This window comes from Tenrec ecaudatus, chromosome 16 (genome assembly GCF_050624435.1).
Source record: "Tenrec ecaudatus isolate mTenEca1 chromosome 16, mTenEca1.hap1, whole genome shotgun sequence".
Taxonomy (NCBI): Eukaryota; Metazoa; Chordata; class Mammalia; order Afrosoricida; family Tenrecidae; genus Tenrec; species Tenrec ecaudatus.
In genome coordinates, this window is record NC_134545.1 from 104,987,255 (window position 1) to 105,013,977 (window position 26,723).

At 56.1% G+C, this 26,723-nt stretch overlaps 1 protein-coding gene across 1 annotated transcript in view; it reads left to right on the forward strand.

Annotated features, from left to right (window-relative positions):
• Positions 1–1,094: 1,094 nt before the first annotated feature.
• BTBD16 (BTB domain containing 16) overlaps positions 1,095–26,723 on the forward strand; it is a 59,718-nt gene continuing 34,089 nt past the window's right edge. The window contains exons 1-10 of the mRNA XM_075533475.1: positions 1,095–1,122; positions 1,237–1,388; positions 1,695–1,748; positions 3,232–3,377; positions 15,941–16,014; positions 17,529–17,672; positions 21,075–21,164; positions 22,608–22,722; positions 24,454–24,523; positions 25,720–25,850. Of these exons, the coding sequence (XP_075389590.1) occupies positions 1,095–1,122; positions 1,237–1,388; positions 1,695–1,748; positions 3,232–3,377; positions 15,941–16,014; positions 17,529–17,672; positions 21,075–21,164; positions 22,608–22,722; positions 24,454–24,523; positions 25,720–25,850 (1,004 nt within the window). The remainder of the gene's footprint in view (positions 1,123–1,236; positions 1,389–1,694; positions 1,749–3,231; positions 3,378–15,940; positions 16,015–17,528; positions 17,673–21,074; positions 21,165–22,607; positions 22,723–24,453; positions 24,524–25,719; positions 25,851–26,723) is intronic.

The window sequence follows — 26,723 nt, forward strand, 5'->3', positions numbered from 1 at the left end:
GGGGTCCGTGTCCCCACTGTACAAAGAGCTCCCCAGCACCGCTAAGAGGGCCTCAGACAGCCCCTGCAGCACCCACGAGTGGCAGCTTGTCGACAAGGAAGGAAGCGCGGCATGGCACGGAAGACAATCCCCTGGTGCCGGGAGCCAGGGGCGTTCCAACGAGAGCAGCTTGATTTGTCCCCCGTCCCGTGGGTGACAATGTCGTGCGAAGGCTGCGACTGAAGGCAAATGTGAGGAACACAGGAGTGCAGGATGACGGGGCTGCAAACTGCGGTGACTTCTGGGAACGCGCGCGGGCAGTTTTGTTCACTAAAGAAACATGTCTTCTGAGTAAGCAGCCCATGCCGGGGCGTCCTCTTCCCAGAGAGGAGAACAGCGGCACACCCACAGACGCAGGTCTAACGGCAGCTTTCCTAATGTGTGGCAGAGACATATACACGTGTGTCTGCATGCATCCGACTTGTGGCGCTGGCAAGGAATGCTCAGCACAGCACGGACTGCCAAGAGAACCGAAAGTACAGCCGGCATGCTGCTCAGAGGCAGGGAGGGGAGACTTCGCCGCACGGGCTGTGGACGTGTTGTCAGGAGAGGCCAGTCCCTGGAGAAGGACATCGTGCTTGGTCAAGTAGCAGGGGCAGCGAAAGAGGAAGGCCCTGCACGGGGTGGACGGACGGACGCAGGGGCTGCAGCCACGGCTCCAACACGGGAACGACGGCGAGGCTGGCGAGGGCCGGGCGGTGTTTCCTTCTGGGGTGCATCGGGCAGCCATATGTCGGAACAGACTGGATGGCGCCTCACAACAGCACGTGTGGATCGCACCGTGGTTTGTGGCAGTAAAACTCGCCACGCAGCGAAGATGGTTTCCCCAGAACCAGAGTGAGCGTGCACAGTGGGAGTGTGTTCACCCTAACCCAAAGCGGGGGAGAGCCCGGTGGCCTCAACAGAGGGATCCACACCAGGTGGTCCAGCCACACAACAGACTGTGGTTCAGCTATCAAGCCCAAGACGGACCGGTTCACAGGAAGCCACCTCGACGACAGGACGATGTTTCAGCACAGCTGGGTGCATCCACAGAGTGGACTACCACAGCCGCGATGGCTCAAATCGGCTTTCCCCGCCATGGTATCAGCGCCCTCCTTACAACGAGCGTGTATTAAATACCCAAAATAAAAATAGCATTGAGACACAAAGGGATAGCCCCGCTGGCCTCCCCAGGTGCCCCGCTGGCCTCCCCAGGTGCCCCGCTGGCCTCCCCAGGTGCCCCGCTGGCCTCCCCAGGTGCCACGCTGGCCTCCCCAGGTGCCACGCTGGCCTCCCCAGGTGCCACGCTTGCCTCCCCAGGTGCCCCGCTTGCCTCCCCAGGTGCCACGCAAGCTCTGCGATGTCGGGTTCGGATGGCTTTGCGTTCTGCCGGGTCCCACAAAGGGCAGGCAGCTGTGCTTTCAGGTCACCGGGGCACAGGACATGCTGCTGAACGAATGACGAGGCCTGTTTCGCTTTCCCTGGGTCCCCTTTTCAGACCCGAAGCAGACAGCCGTCCGAGCTCTTAGAAACGAAGCTCCCCTCCTAGTTTGGTCGTCTGCGTGCTCAGTTTCTTAGTCATGATCCCTTCTATGGCCGAATCTAGCTCCGTCCCGGCCACCAGCGCACGGCGCGCCAGGTGAGTGCGAACGCGTCCTCCTATTATCTTCCAGGTGCCGCTCTTCTCCCCTGAGCCTCCGGTACCTTCCGTGAAAATGCTGCAGCACGTAAGTAGACCTGTTTCCCAGAGGGGAGGGGAAGAGCACCAGCCAAGTTTCCTCCAGGGCACCCGTCCAGCCAGGAGGACCACAGGCTTTCCTGGCCACCTCTGCTGGGAAGGGCACATCCAGGTGACACTGCCCAGAAAACAGTGCCGGCCACTGGCGGAGCTGACCAGCATCCACATCTCACCCCAGGGCAGGACGTCGGGATTCAGATTCTGCCATCAGTTTCTAATCACCCAGAGCATTCGAAGCACTAACCTCAGGCACCTTGCTTAACCTTTTTAACAAGCCTGAGAGAAAGGTGGCCTAACCCACCACCATGCCCATCATCGCTGCCATCCTTGGCATTGCTGTCGACACCGTCATCTCACCAACATCAGCGTCTTCCTCATTATTCCCATTTTACAGATGAGAAGTAGAAAGCTCAAATGGTTACAGGACTTCCCCAAGGCCACACAACTAGTAAGTTATAGGAATAAGATCTGCACAAGATCTGGAGGGTGTTTCTTCCCCTTGGTACGTTTCCTTGCTGGGTTCAAGTTCAAGGCTTACATCCAGGCTGGGTGTTCTTCTTCTCCTTTAAGGACATTGTTGAAGCCTCAAGTTCTCAAGACACTGTCTTAGTAAAAGTCCCTGCCCAATAAGCCCACAATTCCCATCTTAGGCACACACCCAAAGAAACCAAACAACAAAAAAGTTTAGACAGAAGCAAAGGTGAGTGTTCACAGCAGCGCTATTCAGACTGAGAAAAAGGTGTGAGTGACAGATGGATGCACACAGTGTGGTCAGCCACAAAACACCACGGAACGCTAATTCACGCTCCAACATGCCACCTGACAGCCATTCTTCCAGGTAAAAGAAGCAGAGCCCAAAGGCCTCATATTACATGGTCCTATTTCCATAAAATACCTACCAGAGGCAAGTCCATAAAGATGGAAAGTAGGTGGGTGGTTATCATTGTCTGGGTGTGAGTGGTGGGGTAGGCACGGGGTTTCCTCTTGGGATGATGAGAATGTTCTAGAACTAGATCTTGGGTAGTGTTGTACAATGTTGTGAATGTACCAAAAGTCACTGGACCACACACATGCAAGTGATTAAAGCCGTGGGTTGGATGTGATGTGTCTTTGAGCACATGCGTGCCCCTCCTCTAGATCTCCTCACGCATGAGGTCAGATGCTTAAGCAACAGCCTCCGGCAACATCCGCCCATCTCTGCTGTGGCCTCTTCAGAGTCACCTGGGAAGAAGCCACCGTCCGCCCCCCCTCCGCCCAGATCCCCAGTTCCAAATGATGTAACTGGAACGCCCCAGTCTGCAGGATGCAGTCTACCCACCTTGCGATGGTGGCCCGTGAGGACAACTGGTTGTATTTGAAAAGGAACCCACATCTCGAAGTTTGCTCCTTGACTTCTTTCTACTCGACGACCTGGGGAATCTGGCATTTCTACAAGGTTTCAAAGGGTGTCTCTCGCTCCGTTCCCCAAACAGAAATCTCGGCTGGAGCGCCAGATCGTGGGCTCAACCAACCGGTGGCGCTTCCCCAAAGAGCCGTTCACTGGGGATCTGCTCGCCCTGTCCCAACTGTGCAAGGCTCGGAGCATAGACTTTAATGAGACGCTGAAGAACCCGGACAGGTAGGGCGAGTGCACCAGCACTGCGTATGGGGCAAAACCTCACTGCTGCGAAGGTGCCCAATGGCCAGGCTGCTCTGACGGGCGGAGGTCAGAGGTGGTACCCACTGGCTCTTTCTAAGGCATGACCAGGGTCATCTACTTCCTCTGACAATGTTCCTGGTGGAGATTAAAGGGTAGGGAGAATATAACTTTCTTTTCTCACCCCAGCCCTTCTTGTGCAGCAGGATCCTGTGATCCACACACCATCCAGGACAGGCTGCTTTGTTCACAAACTTGACTGAGGTATCCATTTCCTAAGTTCATCTGTTTGGGGTTCTCTTCAACCTTGTTGCCAGAAAGTTGATTCCAACTCATGGTGAGAAGACCCCATGTGGGTTAGAACGGATTTGATCTGATGTTTCCAGATTAGCTCACCAGTACGTTTTTCCAAGGCACTGCTGGGTGGACTTGAACCTCTGCCCTTTTGGTGAGTCACTCACATCACCCAGGGACCTAGGACACCTCTTATGGATGCCCATCTCCACCCAGTCCATTGGCTTCCTGTTTGCATGGGAGACACGGGTCCTCCCTTGTGTTAGTCCAGGTAGACTAGAACAACAAATTCATAGATGCTCATACATGTATAAGAAAGAGCTTTATATACGAGAACAATTGAGTATTGAGATAACATCCCAGCCCAGTCCAGATCAAGTCCCTAAGTTTGATATTAGCTCATATGTCCAATACCAATCTATAAAGTCCTCTTCAGACTCACGAAAAACATGCAATGACACCAAACGCAGGAAGATCACAGGCCAGTGGGTAGAAGGTCTTATGGATCCAGTGGCAGTGTAAGCATCTCAGCGCTGACGTGGGTCTCTATGTGGCTCCTCCAGCTCCAGGGCTCAGTGTAGCTCCATCAGGCTTTTTGTCAGGAATGTCTCATAGGGAGTCAGCTTGTGTCCCGCCTCCAGTGATCTGTCAGGGGAAGCCAGCCCCTAACACATCATTACAGGTCCGGTAGGCACAATTGTACCGTGATAATAAGTAAAGATCATAGTAAAGTTATAGAGAGCATGAGAGATAGAAGAGAAATATTGAAATAAATGGAGTCAGTCACAATCATGGTGCATGCTCACCTCAGCTCCACTCGATGGTCCACGTGGAGGGAGAGAGAGAGCTTTAATGCTAGCACAGACTTTTTATCTTCTTTGGGGACATGCAAGCCCCCTAATTACAGGTGAGGACATATGTCACAGGAAGGGGCTGTGCTATAGGTAATACAGTATGAAAGGGGGTGGTCTAGGGAAATACATACACATAATAGGAAGAGGCGGGATTGAGGGTATACATGTGACAAGATGGGCGGACCCTAGATTCAAGATGGCGGCCTAACCTTGGTCATCCTTGGGCGTGTTTGACCTCTCTGGGGTCTCCTACAAGGAAATAGACAACTACTATCCTTATCAGAAGGGAGTGGGCCCAATTTGTTGTGGGATAAACAGTGGTGACTACTTGCTCTAGATGGCTGATAGCTCTCAGGGGGAATAACCCCTGACCTACTTCTGATGACCTCCAAGTGTAGTCATTCCAAAGCAGCTGTCTGGCATATATTTGGGGGAGACAGCTTGGGAGAAATCCTTCTATATCCCCCAGTGATCTATTTATCTCCTTAGCGCCTCCAAATGAGGTCATCAAGCTGCGATCTGATTGACAGGCTGTACTCCACCCCTTCCCTCTTAAGTCTCAAACTGACAACAGACTATGTAACTACCACACCGCTCAACCCAGGGTATTCTGGGCACCCTGACTCCTTACATGGAGCTCTCTCTTGCCTTCCCCAGAGACGCAGAGCCAGATGCCACTGCTGATGAGTGCCTGGGACCTGACCCAATGCCCTTGTCCTCCCTGGGCTGGCAGCACCTGCCTCGAGAACCTGCAGAGCACGGGTCATACTCCAGGGCAGCGAGTGCCCCGGGGAGAGCTGCTTGGACAATGGTTGCTGAGCAAATAACCAAATGTTTCTCCTAGACTGGTATTTCCAAAAGTGGGAGATACCACCCTCTGGGGTCTCTGGAGGAGCCCTGGTGGTTCAGTGGTTATTTGTTGGGCTGCAATCTGTAAGGTCGGCAGTTCGAAACCACCAGACGATCTTCTAGAGAAAGACAAGGCTTTCTACTCCCATAAGCAGTTAGTCTCTGCAACTCCCAGGGGGCAGTTCTACCCTGTCCTATTGAGTCACTACATGTCAGCATCCACTCGGTGGCAGCGAGTTTTGTTTGTTTGTTTGGGGGTACAGGAGTGACTCAGGGGCTGCAAAGGCAGATAGCTACACTGTCCTGCATGATGGGCTGTGGTGTAAAAGTTTTTCATTGTGGGAGGTGAGAGGGTGCTGAATCTTTTTTTTCTTTCTGAAAAGGGCATGAGGCAGTAGACCAAATATGTTTGGGACCTTATATCCCAGCCCACCGACCAGCCCAGCCTTAGCTCTCCCTGCCCTCACACCCATTTGAATGTATCCAAATCCATCTGATCTGCGGTCCCAGGCCTCTGGTGATCCATCTTGGAAATAGTGCTGGCGTCGACGAATGACGGCACACAGAGGCGTGACGGTGTGTGTGTGTATGTGTGTTGTCTGGGTCAAGTCCTGAAGAAGTCTCAGGGCTCCTGCCAATGCGCTTTGTGTGACTTGCAGCAGGGCTGAGCCCGGGGAGCAGCGGAGGGGAATGCAGGAGTGGAGCTGGGCCTGGACTGGGAGGGCTGAGTTGATGGGGGTGGGGTGGGGATGAATGACCCCAGAAACCAGTCAGTGGGGACTCACTGAGCAAAGCTGGTGAGCAGGCTGAGGAGAGCAACCAGGGGCAGAAGGGCAGGGCCCAGACACTGGAGGACAGGGTAGTTGGTTCTATGCCTCCAGCCACCTGTCGGAGGGAGTGGCAGCCTCGCCCCTCCACTCACCAGTTCTGGGACAAGTGGCCTACTCTGGCTGAGTCTCAGAGGGACTTTGGAGACTGGCTCTGATGCCCATGGACAGGGCACAGCGCTGCGCCTGGCAGAGAGGACTGTCCCTTCGGTGGTGGGGCAGCAGTTTCCCTTAGGGATCCTGCTGGTTGTGCTGCTGAGGTGTCCCAGCAGTGTGCTCTGCCAGGCAGCGCCCCCCGTTTCTCCTGGGCTCCCTCAGAAACCAGGCAGGGGAGCTGTTTTCCACAGGGGAGGGACACCATGGCGCCTACCCTTTGAGATGCTTGGAAACGGAGCCCAGCAAAGATCGAGAGGAGTGGACACCCAGAGCAGACTGCTTGCCAGGACCTGGGGCCGAGGTGGTCCAGGCTTGGCTCAGTTTAACAGTTTGTGCCTCTCACCCTCCTCCTGGGACAGTGAGTTAGCCTGGCACACTTGGCACGTGGGAATGGCAAAGGAGCAATAGACAAGCTCAGCTATCCCAGGCTTTGCAAACCTCCAGCCACATGATGTCCACGAACACCCCATTAGCCTGGCAAGCGGTATGGTCAGCCACGTGGCACAGCTCAAATCAAGCAGAACACCCCCCCACCTCCTTGCTGAGAGCAACTTTGCAATTCTAAGGACACGGAGTGGGCCCTGGGAGGGCACGGATTCTGGACCAGCGGGGCAGTCAGTCTGCTGCCATCTGGAGGAGGTGGCTTTTTATTTCTAAGCATCGTGATGCGTTACCTGCAGAACGTGGGGTTTATTTCAGGTGCGTATGCCTGAGAGGCCCAATCAAGGTCTCGTTGAAGTCAGCTGGTGAAATACAGGATGCAGTCCTTTAATTCTTCTCAAGCTTGGGGCTCCAGGTGTGTGTCAGACGGCAGCCCCAGGTCGATGGGGGCTTGCACCGGCAGCATACCGCACAGTGTGGCACCATCCTCCTTCACAGCCCCCCCTAGAGGGCAGAGTCAGACTTCCCAGGCCTCCAGGGCTGCTGTCGTGACAGAACACTGCCGCATCTTTCTCCCACGCTGGGTCTGAACCTCCAACCCGTTGGTTCGCAGCAGAGTGCTTCACCCCTGCACCACCAGGGCTCCCACACAGCAGACTGCAAACCCAAACCAGGCTCACTGCCACCGAGTGGATGCTGACTCACAGCAGCCCTGCAGGACAGGGCAGTGGTCCCTGTGGGTTCCGAGACTGGGACTCTTTGGGAGTGGAAAGCCCTGTCTTTCTTCCCCGGAGCAGCTGCTGGTCTTGAACTGCTTACCTTGTGGTGAGCAGACCAACTCGAAACCACTGTGCCAACAGACACAGGCCCCTAAAACACCACCCATCTCTGAGCAGCCCCACCTGCAAGCTGCCACAGCCACGGCCACGGCCACAGCCGGTGTCATGGCTCCTCCTCCCACTTGGGGGCGCTGTCTGCTTTCAGAAGAACCGACCGTGTCTTCCTTTCACCCAGTGTGTGGAGGTGCTGTTGGTGACGCTTGCAAGCAGCCCAGGGATGTCCCAGGGCCTCTCGGGGTCTCATGTCCTGGGTGCTGCCCAGTGGGCCAACCCTCGTGGCTGTAGTGTCTGAGGGCTGTGTCCCACCACTAAGATGCTCACAGGCAGGGACCATTCAGCGCCCCCCCCAGCCCCCCCCCCCGGTGAGCTTCTCCTGGCTGAGACTTGTGCAGAGGTGGGAGGGGAGGGCGAGCGTAGGGGGGAAATTTCCTTCCAAGCCCCTTGGTCTTTCTGTGCCTTGGTTTCTTTCTCTGTAAACGGGGGGCACCGTGTTACCTGTCTGCTGAGAGACTTACCCGCCAGAGTTCTTGGAAAGAGCCCAGGACAGTGTAAACACACGGGCAACCCTTGCCAGCTGCTCCTGGACGTTGGGGAGGAAGTCTGCCGGCTCAGGCCACGTCCCCCCAGAGGGTCAGAAGTGACCAAGCCCTCCCAACCTGAAAGGCTCTCCTGTTCAGCCTGCACCACCAGGGTCCCCTGGAGAGTGGAAGGAGGTCGTGTGGAGATTGTGACCAGCCTGGTGAGAGCTGGGCGGGGAGAGGCGGACCCGCGGTCTCCCTGCGTGAGAGGACAGAAACCCCACGCCAAGCTAGCGAAAGCGTGAACAAGGAATGCGTTAGTTCACATAATTTAAAAAGCTCATCGGGAGAGGAGTTGCAGACGCCACTGGATCCAGGGGTCACGTGATGCCCTAAGAACCCATCTCCCACCACTGCTGGACTCCCTCTCTCCTAGAGCTCTGTGGGGGCTGGGAGCCTGTCGAAGCCTCATTGCCCCCCAGGGGTCAATCTAACCCATTGCCCTCAAGTCCACAGTGAGCCTGCGGGCAGCGTGCACCTGCCCCCCAGGGTTTCCTAGGCAATAGTAGAGCTCTTTAACCATGTGCCACCGGGGTGGAGGAGAGTCCTCAAACACAATGCCTTCCACTCAATTCTGGCTCGTAGCAACCCTATAAGGCGGAGTAGAGCTGCCCCTATGGGATTCCGAGCCTGTGGATCTTTATGGGAGTAGAAAGCCTCCTCTTTCTCTCTCGGAGCAGCTGGTGGTTTCAAACTGCTGACTTTATAGTTATGTCTCACACATAATTTACTACGTCAACGGGCTCCTTGGTTTACGCCTCCAAAACCAAACCCATTGCCATCAAGTCCGTTCTGACTCCTAGTGACCCATGAGACAGGGCAGGACTGTCCCTGTGGGTTCCTGAGACCATGACTCTTTAGGGGAGTAGAAAGCCTCATTTTTCTCCCACAGAGCGGCTGGTGCTTTCTAATTGCTGAACGTGCAGTTAGCAGCCCAGTGTGTCACCAGTCTAGGGGGAGAGAAACTACTGCATTTCGTCAGCTCCATATAATTACACACACGCACACATACATGCAAACACACACACAAACACAAACACACACGCAAACACACACGCAAACACACACACACTCAAACACATACACACGCAAAGGCACACACGCACACACACACGAAAACACACATGCACACGAAAACACACGCGCACACACGCAAACATGCAAACACGCACACACAAACATACACACACGCAAACACACACACAAACATACACACACGCAAACACACACACATACACACACACACCCATAATATGAAATGTAGGAGTAGGTGTCAGCCCGGCTTGCATGCCCAGTCTTAAGCCAAAGGGTGAAGTTGTCCCTGAACCCGGGGGCTTGAGAATGGTGGAAGGGCGCATCTCCCAACAAAATCAGGGGCCTGTTGCAGAGAGGGGGTGGGGGGACAGAGCTGGGGAGCTGAGAGGAAGAGTCTGCCGCGGCCACCAGAGACTGGTCCTGCCTCAAGTGCTGCTGTTCCTGACCTCCATCCCTCAGCCTACCCCGCCCTGCTCCATGGAGCCCGAGTGCACTTGGCTGGAGCAGGCCTGGGGGATGCCAGAGGGTCCGCCGCTCCTGCCCAGGAGTGACCTGGAACCAATAAGAAACAGGTTTGGTGGCTAGCCACTAGCCACCCCTCATAAGAACACTCCTGAGATGTGATCCACGCCAGCTTTAAGGGTCCCCACTGATGGGACTGAGCCCAGCTGCCCTTGGCAGTGACCCCTGGTGAATACCTTCTCCACTTGCATCCCCCCACTCCTGTTTCCCAGGGCCTCAGCAGCACAGCTTGCTGCTCACCTAAGCTGGTGGTCCAGCACCCCTGGGGGGCTCCCCAGAGGAAGGCCTGGCAGTCTCTTCCTGTAAAGACACTGCCAGGAGCCTGGTGGAGCAGACCTGCCCTGTGACCCGGGATGCGCCCCGGGGCATGGATTCAGCAGCATCAGCCTGGCCTTGGTTGCCCCCTGACTTGTGGAGCCCCGTGGGCAGCTAAGCATGCGACTGCTAACCTGGACAAACCCTGGATGGCCCGAACCAGCTGGGGGGGGGGCAAAGGGGGAGCAGCAGAAAGAAACCCTGCAGCCCTCGGCTCCCTCCAGAAGGTCACGGCCTTGGAGGCCCGGAACTGGCCAGTTGGCAGCTCTGGTTGTTGGTTTGTGCTTGATTTCTCCATCCCTGACTCACTCCTTCGAGTCCTGGCCTTCCCTCCCTCCCTCTGGGGGCTCCTGCCCACATAATCCGACTTGCCCCCCAATCCTTGTCTCGGACCTGCTTGTCGGGGGAGCCCATGTAAGCCAGGCTCCTTGGGGATTAGGGGCTGGAGTGAAGATTTTAACAAGGACACAGGCATGGGCCCCTGGCTGCTCCTGATCCCAGCAGCATGGGATCACTCCGTCCAGCCCAGAGGGGAGAGGGAGACGGGTCTTGGAAACAGAAGGGCAGGATCCAGGCCCCCATCTGCCTGATGCCACCAGACAGTAAGTCGATTGGGGGCCTTTGTATGTTCACAGCCCACAGCCCTGCGGTGGGAGGTCCTGGTGCCCATGAGAAACAGGGAGACCTTCCCTAGTTCCTCCTTCCTTACTCTTTCCGGAGTCGCGGCTCAGGGACCGGCCTAGCAGTGCACCCCCACACCCCTCACGCTGCCTCACCACAGGCCACTGTGTCCCAACTAGTCTCCAGTCCAAGGACCCCTGGTGGCACAGTGGTGTTAACCACAAGGTCGTTGGTTCCAACCCACCCGCCACTCTGAGAGAGAAAGCTGAGGCTGTCTGCATTCTTCCCTAAGGATGTACACCCTCGGGAGCGGTCTCGCTCTGTTCCCCAGGCTCCCTGTGAGTCCAAATCAGCTCAGCGGCTGTGGTGACCTTCTGGTCTCCACAGGACCCCGGCGGGGCAGTGGTGGGGTGCTCAGCTGCTCGCCATGAAGCTAGAAGCCCCCTCATACACATTGCCCTTGGTCAGGGGAAACCAGAGATGCCCACATTCTGCCATCGCATTTATTCTGACTTTGAGAAACCTTCTAGGGCCCCGAGTGGACTGCCCCTGTGGGGCTCCTTTTATGGCCATTATTATTGCTATTATTTTATCTCACTGTCATTTTACTGGGGCTCGTACAGCTCCGATCCCCATCCACCCACCCATCCATTGTGGCAAGCACATTTGTACATTTGTTGCCATCATCACTTTCAAACCTTTTCTTTCTACTTGAGCCCTTGGTCTCAGCTCCTCATTTTATTCCCCTTCCTCCCTCACGAACCCTTGGTAATTTAGAAATCATTATTTTTTTCATGTCTTATACCGACTGCTGTCTGCCTTCAACCACTTTCTCTGTTTTCTGCCCCCCTGCCCCTGTGGGTTTCTGAGACGATAGTTTTTATCTATCTATCTATCTATCTATCTATCTATCTATCTATCTATCTATCTATCATCTATCATCTATCTATCATCTATCTATCTATTTTTATGGGAGCATCTTTCCCACTGAGGATCAGCTGGTGGGTTCGAACGACTGACCTTGCGGTCAGCGGCCCAATGTGATCCACAACGATACCAGGACTCCTTAGTAAAGAGAGAGGAAGACCCTCCAGGAGAGGGGTCGGCACTGGGCCTGCAATGATGGGCGGCGGAGGAGGCGGGGTTTCGGTCTGTGGTCCACTGGTCACTGTGAGCTGAACCTGTCCCTGGCACTGCAGCAGCAGCAGCAAGCTCACCGTCCCTGCTGCCCACCCCCACCCTCCCAAAAGACAATGGCCTAGGAAACCTCGGGGCAGCTCTACTCTGTCCTGCAGGGTCACTGTGCGGTGGAACGACTCGACAGGGGACAGGAACAGCCTCTAGGCCCAGCGAAGGGACAACTCCCAGAGGCCCCTGGGTTCAGTAGCCTTTCCCGTGAACCTGAAACGAAGGCCTGCCCGGGGTCAGCCGAGCGTGTGATACACGGGACTGGTGACCGGCCCTGCTCACGCCCTGGGGAGGCAGCGGCGGAGGCTCTGTCTGCTGTCTGGCACCCCATGCCCAGCTGGCGGTGACAGTGTCTGGGAGGACCGCTGAGCTCATGGCATTGCCCCATATTTTCCAGTCTGTTGCTCCGTTTTGGGTTCACCATGCTGAGCGCTTGACCTTAGCCAGCTGTCGCAGACGTGTGACCCAAGCCACCAGAGGGATTCAGGATGGTTCAGATAAACAACTCCTTCCTGAGACCAGTCACTCAGAGTCACTCTTCCCCACCTCCACCCCTGCCCCACACCCACCTGCATGCTACCACCACCACCCTGCCCCCGGCCCGAAGGGCTCCTGGGATCTCTGGGAAACAGCCCGGCAAGGCTGACCTGGCACTGACCAGACTGATGTGCCTCTTGGCTGATGGCTTTCCTGGGGTGACCGCCCTTGGCCTGTGAGTGTGTGACTCAGGCATGGGTTTATTTCCATGCTCAGCATGGCGAGTGCCTGGTGTTTGGGGAACAGCCTCTTATCTGTGTCACTCTCACAAGCTGTGTAGGGCACACCTGCCTGGTGGCTTGTGCTGGGCCCTATATTATCTTTCTGGAACACAGTGCCGAGTGAAGGGGACTGCAAGGCTGACCCAGAGAGTGTAATGGGCAACACTCAAGGCCAGCATGGGTCAAGAGGATGGCCAATGGCCACGACTCCCTCCCTGGTCTGGGTGGGCGCTGAGCAGGAACTTGGTCAGTCAAGAGAGGAGTGTGTTCCAGGTGGAGGGGACGGCACACACAGAGGAGGGTGGAAGCAAGAGGCAGCGGGATTTCCAAGGTTGGGGAGGGCGTGTTGGGGTGTGAGTGGGCAAAGAGAAGCAGCACAGAAATCAGGGAAGTGTGACCAAGCCAAGAACTGAGAACTTGACCTCAGGAGCACTAGGAAGACATTGGTAGATTTTCGGCAGGAAAGGGGGTGGGGGCATGGTGTGATTTGCATCTCACGTGGCCTCCAGCAGGCTGGGAGCTCTGGCCGTGCTAAGCCAGGAGGTGATGGCAGCTTCAGGAGCCCTGGTGGAGCCACGGTGAAGCGCTCAGCTGCTAACCAAAAGATTGCTGGTTGGAGCCCACCAGCAGCTCCATGGGTGAAAGACCATGTGTCCACAAAGAAGCCCCATGGCACTGCTTTGCCCTGTCCGACCTAGGGCTCATCAACAACGGGCTTGCCTTGTTTTGCTTTGGATGACGGCTTGGGTGAAGCTAAGGAGTCCTCGTTATACACTGGGCTGCTGCCTGCAAGGTCAGCAGTTGGAAACCACCAGCAGCTCCTCAGGAGAAAGATGAGGCTTTCTACTCCCCTTCAGAGTTGCAGTCTCAGAAACTGACAGGGTGGTTCGACCCTGTCCTGTGGGGCTATTGTGAGCTGGCATTGATTCCATGGCAGTGAGTTTGGTTGTGGATGAAATTTGCAGCTATGAGGATGACAAGAGACGGATGGATTCCAAAGAGAGTGAAGTGGGGCGGGGCGTGGCTGGACTGGGTGGCACATGGGTCTCTGGCTGAGGGTGCTGGCGGCTGCGGGTGGGATTTCATGAGGCAGGGAGGCCAGGCAGAGTAGCAAAGTGGAGACAGTTTGGGGACCGGTTGTGCTTGGAGCCCCCATGACTTTTTTTTCCTGTCATAAAATAATTCTTTATTGTAAATTAGGTGGGAATTTATCTATCAGTTTTCAGTATTTTAAGTTATTTATCAAATCTGCAATTGCTTGTAACTAGCCATAACCTATAACCCCTCCTGAGACATAATGTGCTACCACACATGGCCAGAGTGCTCTCTAGAGGCAAAAATGCAATGCTTCATTGGACATCCTTTGAACATATTGTCAAGAGGGACCAGTCCATGAGAAGGACGGCGTGCTTGGTAAAGAGGAGGGGGAGCACGAAGGAGGAAGGCCCTCACGGTGGTGGTCTGACACAGTGGATACAACAATGGTCATGCTCATGGGAACAATTCTGAGGATGGCCCATCCGCAAGAACCTAATCTGAAACAATGCCGTATACATCGGAAATGAGAACGTTTTACGAATGGGGTAGAAACCCAGAAGCACAGGTTAGGGGTGAGAAGGTAGTGACATTAGCTGTCTATGTGTATGAGGATTGCATCCCAATATCTGTTAGGACTGCTCTGAGAAAACTGACAGAGAGAGGCTTGTAGGCTTGCAGGGTCCCCCTGAGCCCCTGAAGTACCTCTGCAAGAGTATCCTGGCGCAGAGAACCTCGACGACCTGCGTAGCAATCTTGAGGGACAGGCAGCTCCAGAAGGGAGACCTTGCACAGTGGCACAGTATGATGAAGCAGGCGCTGTAGGACAGCCATGGAGACTGAGTTTCCACCCCACACCAAGGTGCTGGACAGGGAAGAGTGGCCCAGAGCAGGCTGCATGGCACTGAGCTGAGAGTCATCAATGTTACAGCCAGCTAAGTTCAGGTGGGTCAGGGAAGCTGAGATCCTCTCTAGCAGACTTGGAAGGAATCCAGGTATTATGTCTGCAGTGGACACACCACTCGGATGCAGGGACCTGAGGTGGCTGGTGCAGGGACACAGCACAGGCTTGTCATGTCAGAGTCCAGAGGGATGCAGGACGTTAAGGTGAGGGGCTCCAAGGGGGTCGGCAAACACACGAGCAGCTGCAAGCACCTGCAAGTGTTCTTTCACAGCAATTATCATTGGAATCCTTTTATCTGGTTCAATTCATGTTCCTCAGAGAAATCAGATAAGGTAGGGCACATGTAAATTTTATTTTCAACCAATTATTTTTTTGCCAAAGCTGAGGTTTCATTTGGAATGATCAGATATTTTCCAAATAGAGGCATGTTGCATTTGGTCCTTGCAGTGATCAATTTAACTCATTTAAGATGGCAAAGATGTCAACCAAGTAAGCTATTTTTTTGCAGTTCACTTTTATCGCTGAAAAATGCTTCGAACTGAGGTCTTGCTTTCTGATTAAAAAAAGTTTTGGGTTCATCACGAAGTTAAAAAACACACTTTGAAACTTCTTCTCGACAACCATCTCTCTTCAGGGTGAAATAGCAGAGCATTATTGGGTGCATCCAACTCATTGCACAGTTGTGAAAACAGTCGACTGTTGAAAGTGCTCGCCTTTACAAAATTGACAGAACTTATTATGACGCTTTTCATGGCTTCTTGTAACTCTTGTGACAGCGTTTTCCTTACTAATATTTGTGATGAACCATAGAGTAAGTTCCGATAACTCTGAGTGACTCATTCAGTACCAAACGTTGAAATCCAGCTCGACATCCTAGCACAGCTGGAGCACCACCTGCGCAAGCACCACAAACCTTTTCCCAAGAGATCTTATGCTCTTTCAGAGATGAACCAACTGTGTCAAACACATCACATGCAGTAGAAGAGCTGATAACAACTTTCCCCAAAGGAGTAGAACTTCCCTTCCTTTCTCCGTTCTCTCTCTCTCTCTCTCTCTCTCTCTCTCTCTCTCTCTCTCTCTCTCTCTCTCTCTCTCTCTCTCTCTCTCCACTTACACAAGTGACCTTGTCTTAGAAACTTGCCAGCCTCAAACAGTAAGGCCTCGGCGAGGCCTACCCACAGAGATGTGAAACCAGAGAGTACAAGCTTCTACAAAGCTTTCGTTTATAAAACGGGCCAACGACGTGGGCTTCGTAAGCTCTTCCAAAGGGCACGATGTAGTCGGAGGGTTGGTGGCGCCTTGGGGGGAGCTCACGTGAGAACGATACCCGTTGCCTGTGGAGGAAAAGCTCGTTTCCATCCCGGCTGCTTGTTTCTCCTTTTCCTTCAGGGCCTGTATTTCCCAGATTCACAAACTCCTCACTGAAAAGCTCAAGAAAAAGACCGTCCAGAGTACAGAGGCAGGTGAGTCCTGGTCACCAGCTGTGGGACATCCGTGGGCTCGGGCCTCCGTGGAAGGCAGGCCGGGCCACTGGCCCACACACTGTAGCTTGCATCCTCCCTGTAGCGTCTGCCGTAGCAGGTATCGCCAGTAAGGACTATTACGTCAAGAGCAGGTGAGCAAAGCCAAGCTTACCAAACGCACCTGAGAATGCTCATAGCCACCATCAGGCAAACACGGCGATGCACCTCGAGTTACATGAGGGTCCTGGACAGGTGAGCTCCTTCCAGAAACATTTCTTGGATAACCACCACCCCACAGGGGGGCTATCTGAGATCAGAGCCACTGTCCTTCCCAAGACGAGGCTCACAGATCTCATCTGCCCACCTTGGTTAACTAGGCAGCCCTGAGAAACCTTCTGAGGCCATTTCCTGGCTTGCAAGGATTGATCAGTGATGTCTGCACCAATCTGCTGGCTTGAAAGCGGACGGACGTTGGCTGTCCACACATGAGGAGCCACCATTCTGCTGTGGCCCACGATCATGCTCTCGGGTGGGATGCTCTCTCACCTATCATAGTCAGACCACCGGAGAGGCCCCACCACAATCCAAGTTTATACTATGCAAGGCCAGGTTCCAGCCGCCAGCACCAAGCAAGCTCATGTATCAGGTGCCGTCGAGTCGAATGGACCTGACCATTGCAGACCCTACAGGACCGTGAGGCTGCAGGGGCCCTGCTCATGCCATGCTCTCTCTGTATTGCACAGGGCGACTGCCTTGCAGACAGGGAATGCTTAGATACCAACAGTCCAACACAGGAGCCCTGGTGGCTTAGTGGTTACTCCTTGGCCTGAGATCTGAAAGGTCAGCAGTACGAAGCCACCAGTGGCTCCTCAAGAGAAAGACCAGACCGTCCACTCCAGTAAAGAGTCAGCATTGACTCAATGGCAGTGAGTGAGTAACAGCCCACCACAGGAGCCCTGGTGGCTCAGTAATTGTGTGTTGGGCTGTTAACTGCAAGATCAGCAGTTCAAAACCACCAGCCACTCCAGGGGAGAAAGCTATATAAGCGAGTATTCATGCTCAATGGTGGGGGGTAGGGGTAGGGGTGGAGGGCATTAGGCAATGTTTGGAGAGAGTCTGGGGGGTTGTCACATTGGGTGTGGGGTGACCTGAGACGCCAGCTCTAACCATCTACAATGCCCAGGCCAGTCCCCTCGAAAAAGACTGATCAGACCCCCAAATGTCGTGAACAGCAGGTGTCAAAAACCATCGTAGCTGGAAGGCCGGGTTGGGAATGTATCTTTCTGCCAATGGTTGCGGACATTGTTCCCAGCCGTCCTGACTGGGCATCAGCTGGCCCCCGGTTTGATACACGGGAACTGGCCCTCTGCGCTGAGGCGGGGCATGGTCGCTGATGATGTGTCTGGCTTCTGTTCCCCAGCAGTGCTCTAAGGGCATGGGGGAAGACTGGGGGAAGGGCATTCGTGTCAGGTGGCGGGCAGGGGGGCATAACCACAGTGATGCTTTCCCCCCAGATGTGATTCTCGAGTGCCTGGGCTTCAAGTGGGAGCTCCACCAGCCCCAGCTCTTTCAGTCCGAGACTCTGGCCAGGCTGTACCTCAGGGCCCTGTCAAGAGGCTCCATGAGCCCCCTCAAGGAACTGGAGAAGGTTCTGAAAGGTATGTCTCACTGGGCACCAGGCCTGGCGCCCCAGATGCCTCCAGCTCAAGGGTCCCCTTTGACCCCAGCTCTGCTTTCTCATCTGAGGCTAATGCCACGTGGGCTGTTAAGGGATAAGCGGTGGTCTCGCCCTGTGGAGTGAGGCCGTCTGACCTCAGCAGCTGGCATGCCTGCTTCCGCAGCCCGGAAACGGGGATAACAGCTCTGTCTGGGCAGCGGATGCGTGGAGCCCCAGGACCACGCCTGGCACATACTAGTGCTAGTCAGGGCCGGACAGTCTTCTCATAATCCCGCAAGCCTTGTCCAATGAGACGAGCCTCACAGATGGAGAGACGCTACCTATGGCCTGGCCATCAGAGGGCTTTCTGGGAGGCCACCTGGTGTCAGTGGCGTGTTCGGCCCAAGCTCGGCTGGCTAGGCGTTTTTGTTCTGTTGTCTTTTCTTTAAACTGATGCGTTCTTAGGCCACTCTGTCTTCTTCCCGCGTTTCAGTCCCGACAAGCCCAGCGTCTCCTACTTCCCCAGGCATCCTCTCCAGCCCACAGCCAACTGCTCTGGGCTTGCAGTGAGGGCCCGCAGACATCGGGACCCAACCCACTGACATCCAGTCTGCCCCGACTCACAGAGACGCTACACAGGGCTTCCGAGGCTGGAAGGAATCTACCGGAGCAGACAGCCTCATTTTGGGCCCTCACATCAGCTAGGGAGTTTGATCCACACACCTCTGCTAGGGAAAAGTCAAGGCCCTCTGAGCCAGCCAGCCTGCAGGCAGAGCAGGGTGGGACCAGTCTGGTGGACAGAGTCCCCAGTGTAGGAGGGAGGGAGGGGCTGGCCCTGAGCCCCTGACTCCCTGCCTCCAAGGGGTCAAGAGAGAGCTCAGGGTGGACACCCCCCCCCCACACACACACACAACCTCTGGGCTCACTCACTGGTTCTTGTCTTCCTGAGCGTCTGCCCCACTGACTTTGGGAGTGGCCTGGGCCTCTCACAGCCATTGTTCTGGGCACGGGGACGGGCTCACCAGCAGATGCTGGCTCAGCTGAGAGGATGGGGGGAGGAAGCGGACAGGGGTGGGTGGGTGGGAAATGGAGCGTGCACACACGCGTGGTGGGTGGCAGAGGACTGTGGCACTTCTACTAAAAATAAACTATCTGGTCCTGGGAGCACAGACCCTCTGAGATATACCCTCCTGCAAGAGGCTGCCGGTGACTGGGAGGTGCTGGTTAGTGCAGAGACAAAGACCTGTAGCCCTGCCACCCAGGGGCCTGTCACCCAAGTGCTATCACCCAGAATCCTGTCACTCAGTGCCCTGTGACCTAGGGTCTTGTCATCCAGAATCCTGTCACCATGTCCTGTCACTCAGTGTCCTTTGACCTAGGGTCTTGTCATCCAGAATCCTGCTACCATGTCCTGTCACCTATGTCCCATCACCCAGTGTCCCATCACCTAGAATCCTGTCACCCATGTCCCGTCACCCAGTGTCCCGTCCCCCAGTGTTCCGAGGTTGCCTGACTCCCCAGGGCCCTGGGCTGAGCGGAGGAACCCGCCCACACCGGTGGTGTCGGGAGAAGCAGGCTTCACTAAGGGTGTTTGCTGCTTCCTGGGAACAGCTGCGCCTCTGGCCTGGCGTCAGCGGCTGAGAACGTGTTTGGCCCAGCGTGGGTGTGATGGGGACAGCAGAGCTCAGGCCCCCCCACCCTGAGCCCACAAACAGCTGGGGTTCGGCTGCGCATTAGCGGAGCCTGTTTATTCTCCAGTGTGACACCCGAGGAGGGGGAAGCAATCCTGTGCACACAGCTGGCCCCTGACTCTCCATCAAAGGGCTGTTTGCCCATCAGAACTTGAGGCTTTACTTGAAGTGGGGGCTGGAGGGCGGGGGGTGGCTGACTCTGACGCTGCAGTTAACAGCCAGTCTTTATCGGTCATCTAGGGCCTTGTGCTAGGAACTCACCACCTGGGGCAGAGGGAGCCAGGCAAACCCAGGGCGAGGCTCAGACAAGAGCGTGCTCTGTGGTCCTGCTGTCTGCCTCTCCAGGTGCGCCCCACCATGGGCCGGGCACCTCCATGATGACCTCACCCTCCCCTCCAGGGGACAGAGGAAGGACAGGCTGGCACTTAGTAGGTGCTTAATAAATGGGTGTTGACTTCACTGAGCGCCCGAACAGAACCAGGTGTGTGAGGGAGAGGCAGGAAGGCTCCACAGCCCTGTTCGCCAGAGGACAATGGGCCTGTGACGGCGCCCCACCAGCGGGGCAGCACGGGGCTCCTGTCTCGCGGCTCCTGTCTCGGGCCACTCCAATTTCTCAGCCCCCCTCTGAGCACACCAGACTCGGCCCTGAGTCTTACACCAAGAGGGTGTAAAGTGTTGGAGTCACGGGGACGTGGGTCTATGAGAAGGACAGAGAACCAGGTCGGGGGATAGCGTGCAGGTGGGTATGTCACTCCATTCAAGAGGGCACCAGGCCTCTGGAGAGGCGACATGTGAGCCCTGTAGGTCCCCACCCCTGACCCTGGCCTGGTCAGCAGGCATGGAGGGGAGTGGAAGCCAGAGGGGTCTTGGGGCCGTTGGAGGGGCTTGGACGTGTGTGGCAGGACCACTGGACTCCGTAAATACGGACTAGTGTGCTCCTCCACACTTCAGAGCCCCTCGGAGCAGAGCTGGGAGGCGGCTGTGAATCGGGCTCCCTCCACTTCTTCCCTGGAGGCCCTCAGTCTCAGCGGGCGCCGTTGGATAGCTTTCCACCCACTCACTGACAGTGAGTCCATTCCAACTGCTCGTGACCCAGAGGATAGAGCTGCCCATATGGGAGTCCCACGTGGGAGTCCCAGACTGCAGCTCTTCACGGGAGCAGACGGCCTCATCTTTCTCCTGAGGAGCAGCAGGTGGCTTTGAACTACCAGGGCCGGCCCACATTCGTCCTGCATCAGTCAGGTGACCACCCGTCAGTGCGCTCCTTTGTGTCAGATCTGTGTGTGTGTGTGTTCTCGTGCACACACATTCACCACCTGATTAGAGACAGCACACGATGAGTAACCACGTAACAAGCAGCCCGAGCGGCCGTGTCCTGGTTCGAGGGCTCACCACGAGTGCCCTTCGTCCTGGGGGAGCTGGAGGAAGGTCCCACAGGCATGCTTGGTTGGTTCTGCTTTTGAAACTCTTAGAGGAGTCTGAAACCTATTTCAAACTACACCCCTCTTTCTTCCCTGTGATGCTGGCAAAAGAAGGGAGTTCTGTTCATCAAACAGTGTTCCAAAATTGTAGCCCGGCATGCAAAATGCTACCCACGCCATGCAGTGCCTGTCAGGGCTGGAGGAGTGGGGGGCGGGGGGGCAGTTTACATTGTCTGGCCCCTCCCAGAACCATCTGCACCCACTACACCATGGTCCAATGTCCTTCCCCAGCTCAGTCCTCCAGGAAGGGCACAGAGCCTGCCCCCATGAAGAAGATGACCATTTCCTTGCGGATCAATGACCCACTCGTCACCAAAGCAGGTAAGGCGTTTGCTCTCATCTCCGTGTTGGGGGTGCGCAGGGAACACACAGGCAGCAGGGGCGAAGACTAAGGCGCAAACGTGCTGAGCCATTGGCCCACCGGGTCCATGTCCAGTGCCTCCTTCCTTAAAAGACTTGAGGGGGATGAAGAAATGGGGGGGGGAGTTGGGGCAACTTGGGGGAAAGGGAAGGAGGCAGAAGGACACCAGAGGGGGTGGTTCTTGACATTGAAAAGAGGCCAGAAGCATGCAAAGGGGGGACAGAATGATGGCTTCTCAAAACACCCAGCAAAATGTCCTGCCCAGCCCCTCGCCCTCCCGCTCCCCAAGGGCACCCCTGGGCTCCCCCCCCTCCCCCGGGCCACTCAGCAATGCCAAGTACCATCTCATGGGAGGTCGTGGGCTTGGGAGTTGGTAGAAGTGCTGGGCCAACCCCTTGTCCTCAGAGGTCATCCTAGCTGCCCTTCCAGCAGTGCTTGAGGGCCTGGTCTAGTCCACCCTCATCCCTAGCCAAGGCCATTTAGCTCCTGGACTGCCCAAGTCTCCCAGGGCCCTTCTGGAAGTTCCCAGGCTCCGTGGGAAAGCAGCGTCAGCCAGGCATCATTCCCAAAGAGAAAACCACCCTCATCGGCAGACCAGTGACACCTGGTGCAGGAAGACGGGCTCACATCCCTTCACAGGCCACAATGGGCAGTTTACAAAGAAAAACATCTGTCGCAAAGCCAGACAGACTCTCCACCACCCCACGGGTGTCAGTAAATAACATCTGGCTCCACGGGGCTTTACAAGTCTGAGGGGGGTTCAGAAAGTCTATGGGAGAATCCTGCTGTCTTTTAATTCCACCCCACGAGAGTTTTAAAGCTCCAGCCTTTCTTCCAAGGGGCCTCCGCGTGGATTGGAACCCCCAACCTTTCCATTAGCAGCCAAGCACTGACAAGCCCTTGGCAGCACCCAAGCTGCCTTCCGGTTAGGGAAAACTAAGACACAACACGACAAAGAACAACCCCTGAGACTACCCCGCCCCTGCTCCCGACTATGAGTGGGGTCTATCTGACTCAGAGCGACCCTACCGGACAGAGGGGAATTGCCACAGCGGGTGTCCTAGGGTGTGGTCTTTGTGGGTTAGGGGTGTCGTGTGGCTTGGAACTTGGGTGCCCCCAAGGCTCCTTACCAGCCCAGGAAAGAACCCCTGACCTGATCTCCCCCTGAAGGTGACCCCAAAGCATCTGTGAGCATCCTTTCTGCTGAAGCCCAGCCTGGCTCTCTTAGCTTCATCCTTACCTCCTGGGGGGTGGGGGTGGGTCTGAGCATCTGGTCTCCACCTGCCCAGCTTCCCCAGACTGGAGGTGGATAGTAGGGACGCCTGGAGGGGGACAGGTGGTTCCCCAGGGCACGGGGCACTGCACGCAGAGGCTCCCCTGACCAGCTGCATCCTCCTCGGCAGCCTTCACCACGGCCCTGAAGAGCCTCTACAGGAACGACGTGGAGATGAACGTGGGCGACGTGGTGGGGGTGCTGGCTTCCGCGCACACCCTCCAGTTCGATGCCCTCTTTCAAAGGTAAGGAAAGCGCTGGGCACCGATGCCACGGGGGCAAAGGTCAGGTTTCCCCCCCGCCCCCGGCAAAACCAACAATGAGGGGACTCCTCCCCTTTCCTTGGCTATCCCTGCTGGTTCTGGGACCCAGAGTTTCTTGGGCCCGAGCGTGGTTTTGAACTTGGGGACTGGGGCACAGATTCCCACCAGCCTGCCGAAGGGCTGAAAAGGGATTCCTCCATCACCACTAGCCTCAAGCCCCTTTCAACCACAGTTCTTGACTCTCCCTTGGGAGAGACGTTGCCAGAGCACAAGTGACTTCCTCAACACGCATGGCCATCAAGTGACCCCCACACATGAAGCCCTGCTGGCAAAGCAGTCACCCGTTGGGCTGCATCGCAAGGTCAGCAGTTTGAAGCCACCAGCCTGCATGCAGGAGAAAGATGGGGCTTTCTACTCCCCTTTATAGTTCACAGTCTCAGAAACTCATAGGCACAGTTCTACCTGGTCCTGTAGGGTGGCTAGGAGTTTGTACTGGCTCGATGGCAGTGAGTATGTAGGGAGCAGACAGCCTCGGTGTCTCCGGTGGAATGGCTGGTGGGTTTGAACCATGGACCTTGTGATCAGCACCCACAACGCTTAAGCAACAGGTCCACCAGGACTCTTGTACAGTGACTTCCCTCGCACCCAAACCTGGCTTGCTGATCACCTGCACCTGCTTTCACTTGGGCCGCAAAGCCTTTCTCACCTCCATGTTGTGCAGAGGGACTCACTGCCAGCAATCATTGCTTCTGCTCATGCCAATAAAACAGTGTTTTTGTCTTTTATATACCTGTTGATTATCGGTCCGGTGGAAGAGAGAACAAACACTCAGAACGGTCAACATGGCCCGTGAGGCATCAATAACCCAGAACCAGAGCCACTGCCATTGAGCCGATTCTGGCTCAGAGCAGGACAGACATTAGACTGCTAATGGTGAGGTCAGCAGTTGGAAACCACCAGCCACTCCTCAGGAGAAGGACGAGGGTTTCTTCTTCCATAAACAGTCTTGGAAACCCCACAGGGGCAGTTCTACCCTGTCCTATAGGGTCGCTGAGTCCGATGCTCCATCAGTGAATGGATGGGTAGACATGAAACATGTCTGGGGGATGTCCTTTCCACACCTGTGTCAACATCTGTGTTGGTACATGGTGACATGCCCTCACACATACACATGCTGGGAGAAGGCCCCGGGGGCTGGTCAGTTGGCCTCTCCTGGCTTCTCGAGAGTCTTTATTGGGTTCTGCAAACTCCATCTTCCCAAAGAAGGCCCGGTGTCTAGAAGGCACGCACACACACACACACACACACACACACACACCCCACCCTGACCCCCCGACCCTCGCCTCTGTATCTGGTCCTTGTGGATGGAATCGCTCACGAGTGGCCTTGGGCTCTGGTGTGTCTCCTGGCGGCACCTGGACACAATGAGGCGTCTGCAGACGCCGGTGCCCCTGAGCCTGGGTTCCCTTGAGTGGGGTTGGCAGACCTCGGGCCTGACCTCCCTCGAGGGCTTCACCACTGGCCTTGCTGGGCGTGTGCTCCAGCCACATGTGCACAGCCCCCACACAAGTCTCCTTCCATGTCCAAAGGCTCTGCCTGCTCAGATGGGGGTTGGGGGTGGGGAGGTGGGAATCTTGAGTGGGGTGGCAGCCTTGGGCTGCTCGCTTCCCTGAGGCTGCCCGGCCCCTGGCTAACACCTGACTCCCTCTGCAGGTGTGTCACTTTCATGATCAGCGAACTCAGCCCCAACACCATCAAGAGCTTCTACCTGGTCGGCTGCAAAGTAAGCACAGCCTGGACAGGTGGGCCCGCCATGCCTGGGGAGGTAGTGGGGGCAGGAGGGGGTTTCACGGCCCCCCAAACCAACCTGAAGGCACCACGTGAACTCATGGGAAAGCGTCCCATTATTTTCAAGGGACTTTTGGGGAAGGCCTTCATCTTTGGGGGCCATAAAGGCAGACACAGCCTTTCTTGCCCAGTGAGCAGATACCTTCCAGGACATGTACCTGGTGGACTCTCCCACTTGGGCCCTGGGCTGTGGGGGCCATGAGGGACTTGCTCTGCCTCTCTGGGAGGACCTGCCAGGGTCACATGGGTCTGCGCCCCAGGCCTACCATTACCTGCCTCCCTCTGAGGGACAGCCTCTAATGCGGAGGGGCCAGGAACTTGGTCCCCATGGATGTGCCATGGGCCTCCAGCCCACATACCTACGTGGTTCTGTGGCAGAATTCTCAGGAGGCCCAGCGCAGCCCCTTGGGCACAGCACTCCTCAGGTGCCCCCTGCCCCCACCATTGGTCAGCAGAGGCTTGCTTTCTGCTAAGTTTGACCAGGTTTGAGTGAAGGTTCCAAACCAAGAGAAGCTGGGTGGAAAGGCGTGAAAATCTACTTCTAAAAACCAGCTGGTAAAGACCCTGCCCTTGATCTCAGGGGTCCCTGTGACCTGAGGACAGCTAACCCGTGGCCCCAGTGCTAATGAGAATGTCACCAGGGTGGCTTCTTTCTGTCTAGATCTTTCCTGAGGACATGGAGGTGCACTGGGGCCTTTGGCCTTCCATCCCTCTTGCCTTTAGAGGGTGGGCTGCACATGGCACACACCTGGCAGGCTCCGTCCCAGACCAGGCACCCTGACTTCTGCTCAGAGGTGTCAGCGTGCAAGACCAGTGGCCAGGCCGGGCTTGGGCTGGAGTCCAGCCCCGCCATGGGGCCCTCAAGGGATGGAGGGGGCCAGGTGAGTCCCGGGAACCCAGGTACCCGTCTCTTCATCAGGGGCCTGCCAGGTTGCCCTGAGGGTGAATTTAAAGCACTCAGCCCAGTGCCCAGAGCACAGTAAGCGCGCGGGCCCTGTCTACAGAGGTGGTTTCAGAGCGAGCTTATTTTTCCTTATCCTAAAGGAAGGGTCACCTGGGCTCCCATGCAGCACCTGCCCGGGCCAGCAGGGGCCACCAAGGGTCCACAAGATGCCTTTCTCACCTTGTCAGTACCAGGAAGGGCAACTCACCAAGGCCTGTGAGCAGTGGCTGCAGATGAACCTGGTCCCTCTGATGGGCAAGAAGATCCAACTCCGCACCATCCCCAGGGAACTGCTGCACAAAGTGATCATGTCGCCCAGGTCAGAGCTGGACTGGGCAGGTGAGGTGGGGATGGGGATCCCCTGGGAGTGGCACCCATGCTGGGCAGGCCCACCGGGTAGAACCTCCTTCAAACTCCCTGCCCTCCTGAGCCTCAACTGCTGGGAAATGCAGGCAAAGGTCTGAGGTTGGAGCCCAGAGTGAGGCAGTCTGCTTCCGGAAGGATGGGCAGCCATGGAAACCCTATGGAGTTGTTCTCTGTCCCCCAGGGTGGCTCAGACTCAGAATGGACCCCAGGGTACCATGGGGCCAGGGGAGGGCCTCCTCCACCCTCCTTCATCTGTGTGGGTGTCCCCTAGGAGAGCAAACAGCTCAAGTCAATCATGGAACACCCCAACCAACATCCACAGGTACAGCGGACAAGTGGGAAACAAGGGGGAGCCAAGGTACACTGGGGGTGCCGTGGTTACACATCAGGCTGGTAACTGCAAGGTCATCAGTTCGAAACCACTATCTGTTCCTCAGGAGAAAGAAGAGGATTTCTTCTCCCATCAAGAGTCACAGTCTCGGAAGCTCTCAGGAGCAGTTCCACCCTGTCTTACAGGGTCGCTGTGAGTCGGCATCGACTCGATGGCAGTTAGTATATAGTCTACTGAGAGCTCGGGCGCCCGGCCCAGAAGCAGGGACCTGCCTGCCTTTCCCCGGGGAGAACCCTCCTGACCTCCAGTGGCCACGGCTCTGTAGTCATTGAGGGGGAGTAAACACGATTGCTTTTCCTAACACCAGCCCTCCCTTGGAGAGACTGAGGCGCTCTGCCCTGGCCCCGGGTGGCCACACGTGGAAAAACATCTGACCTCAAGCAGCACGTTAGCGATGAGATCGGTCTTGCAGAACGTACAGCTCCCGGAGCATGA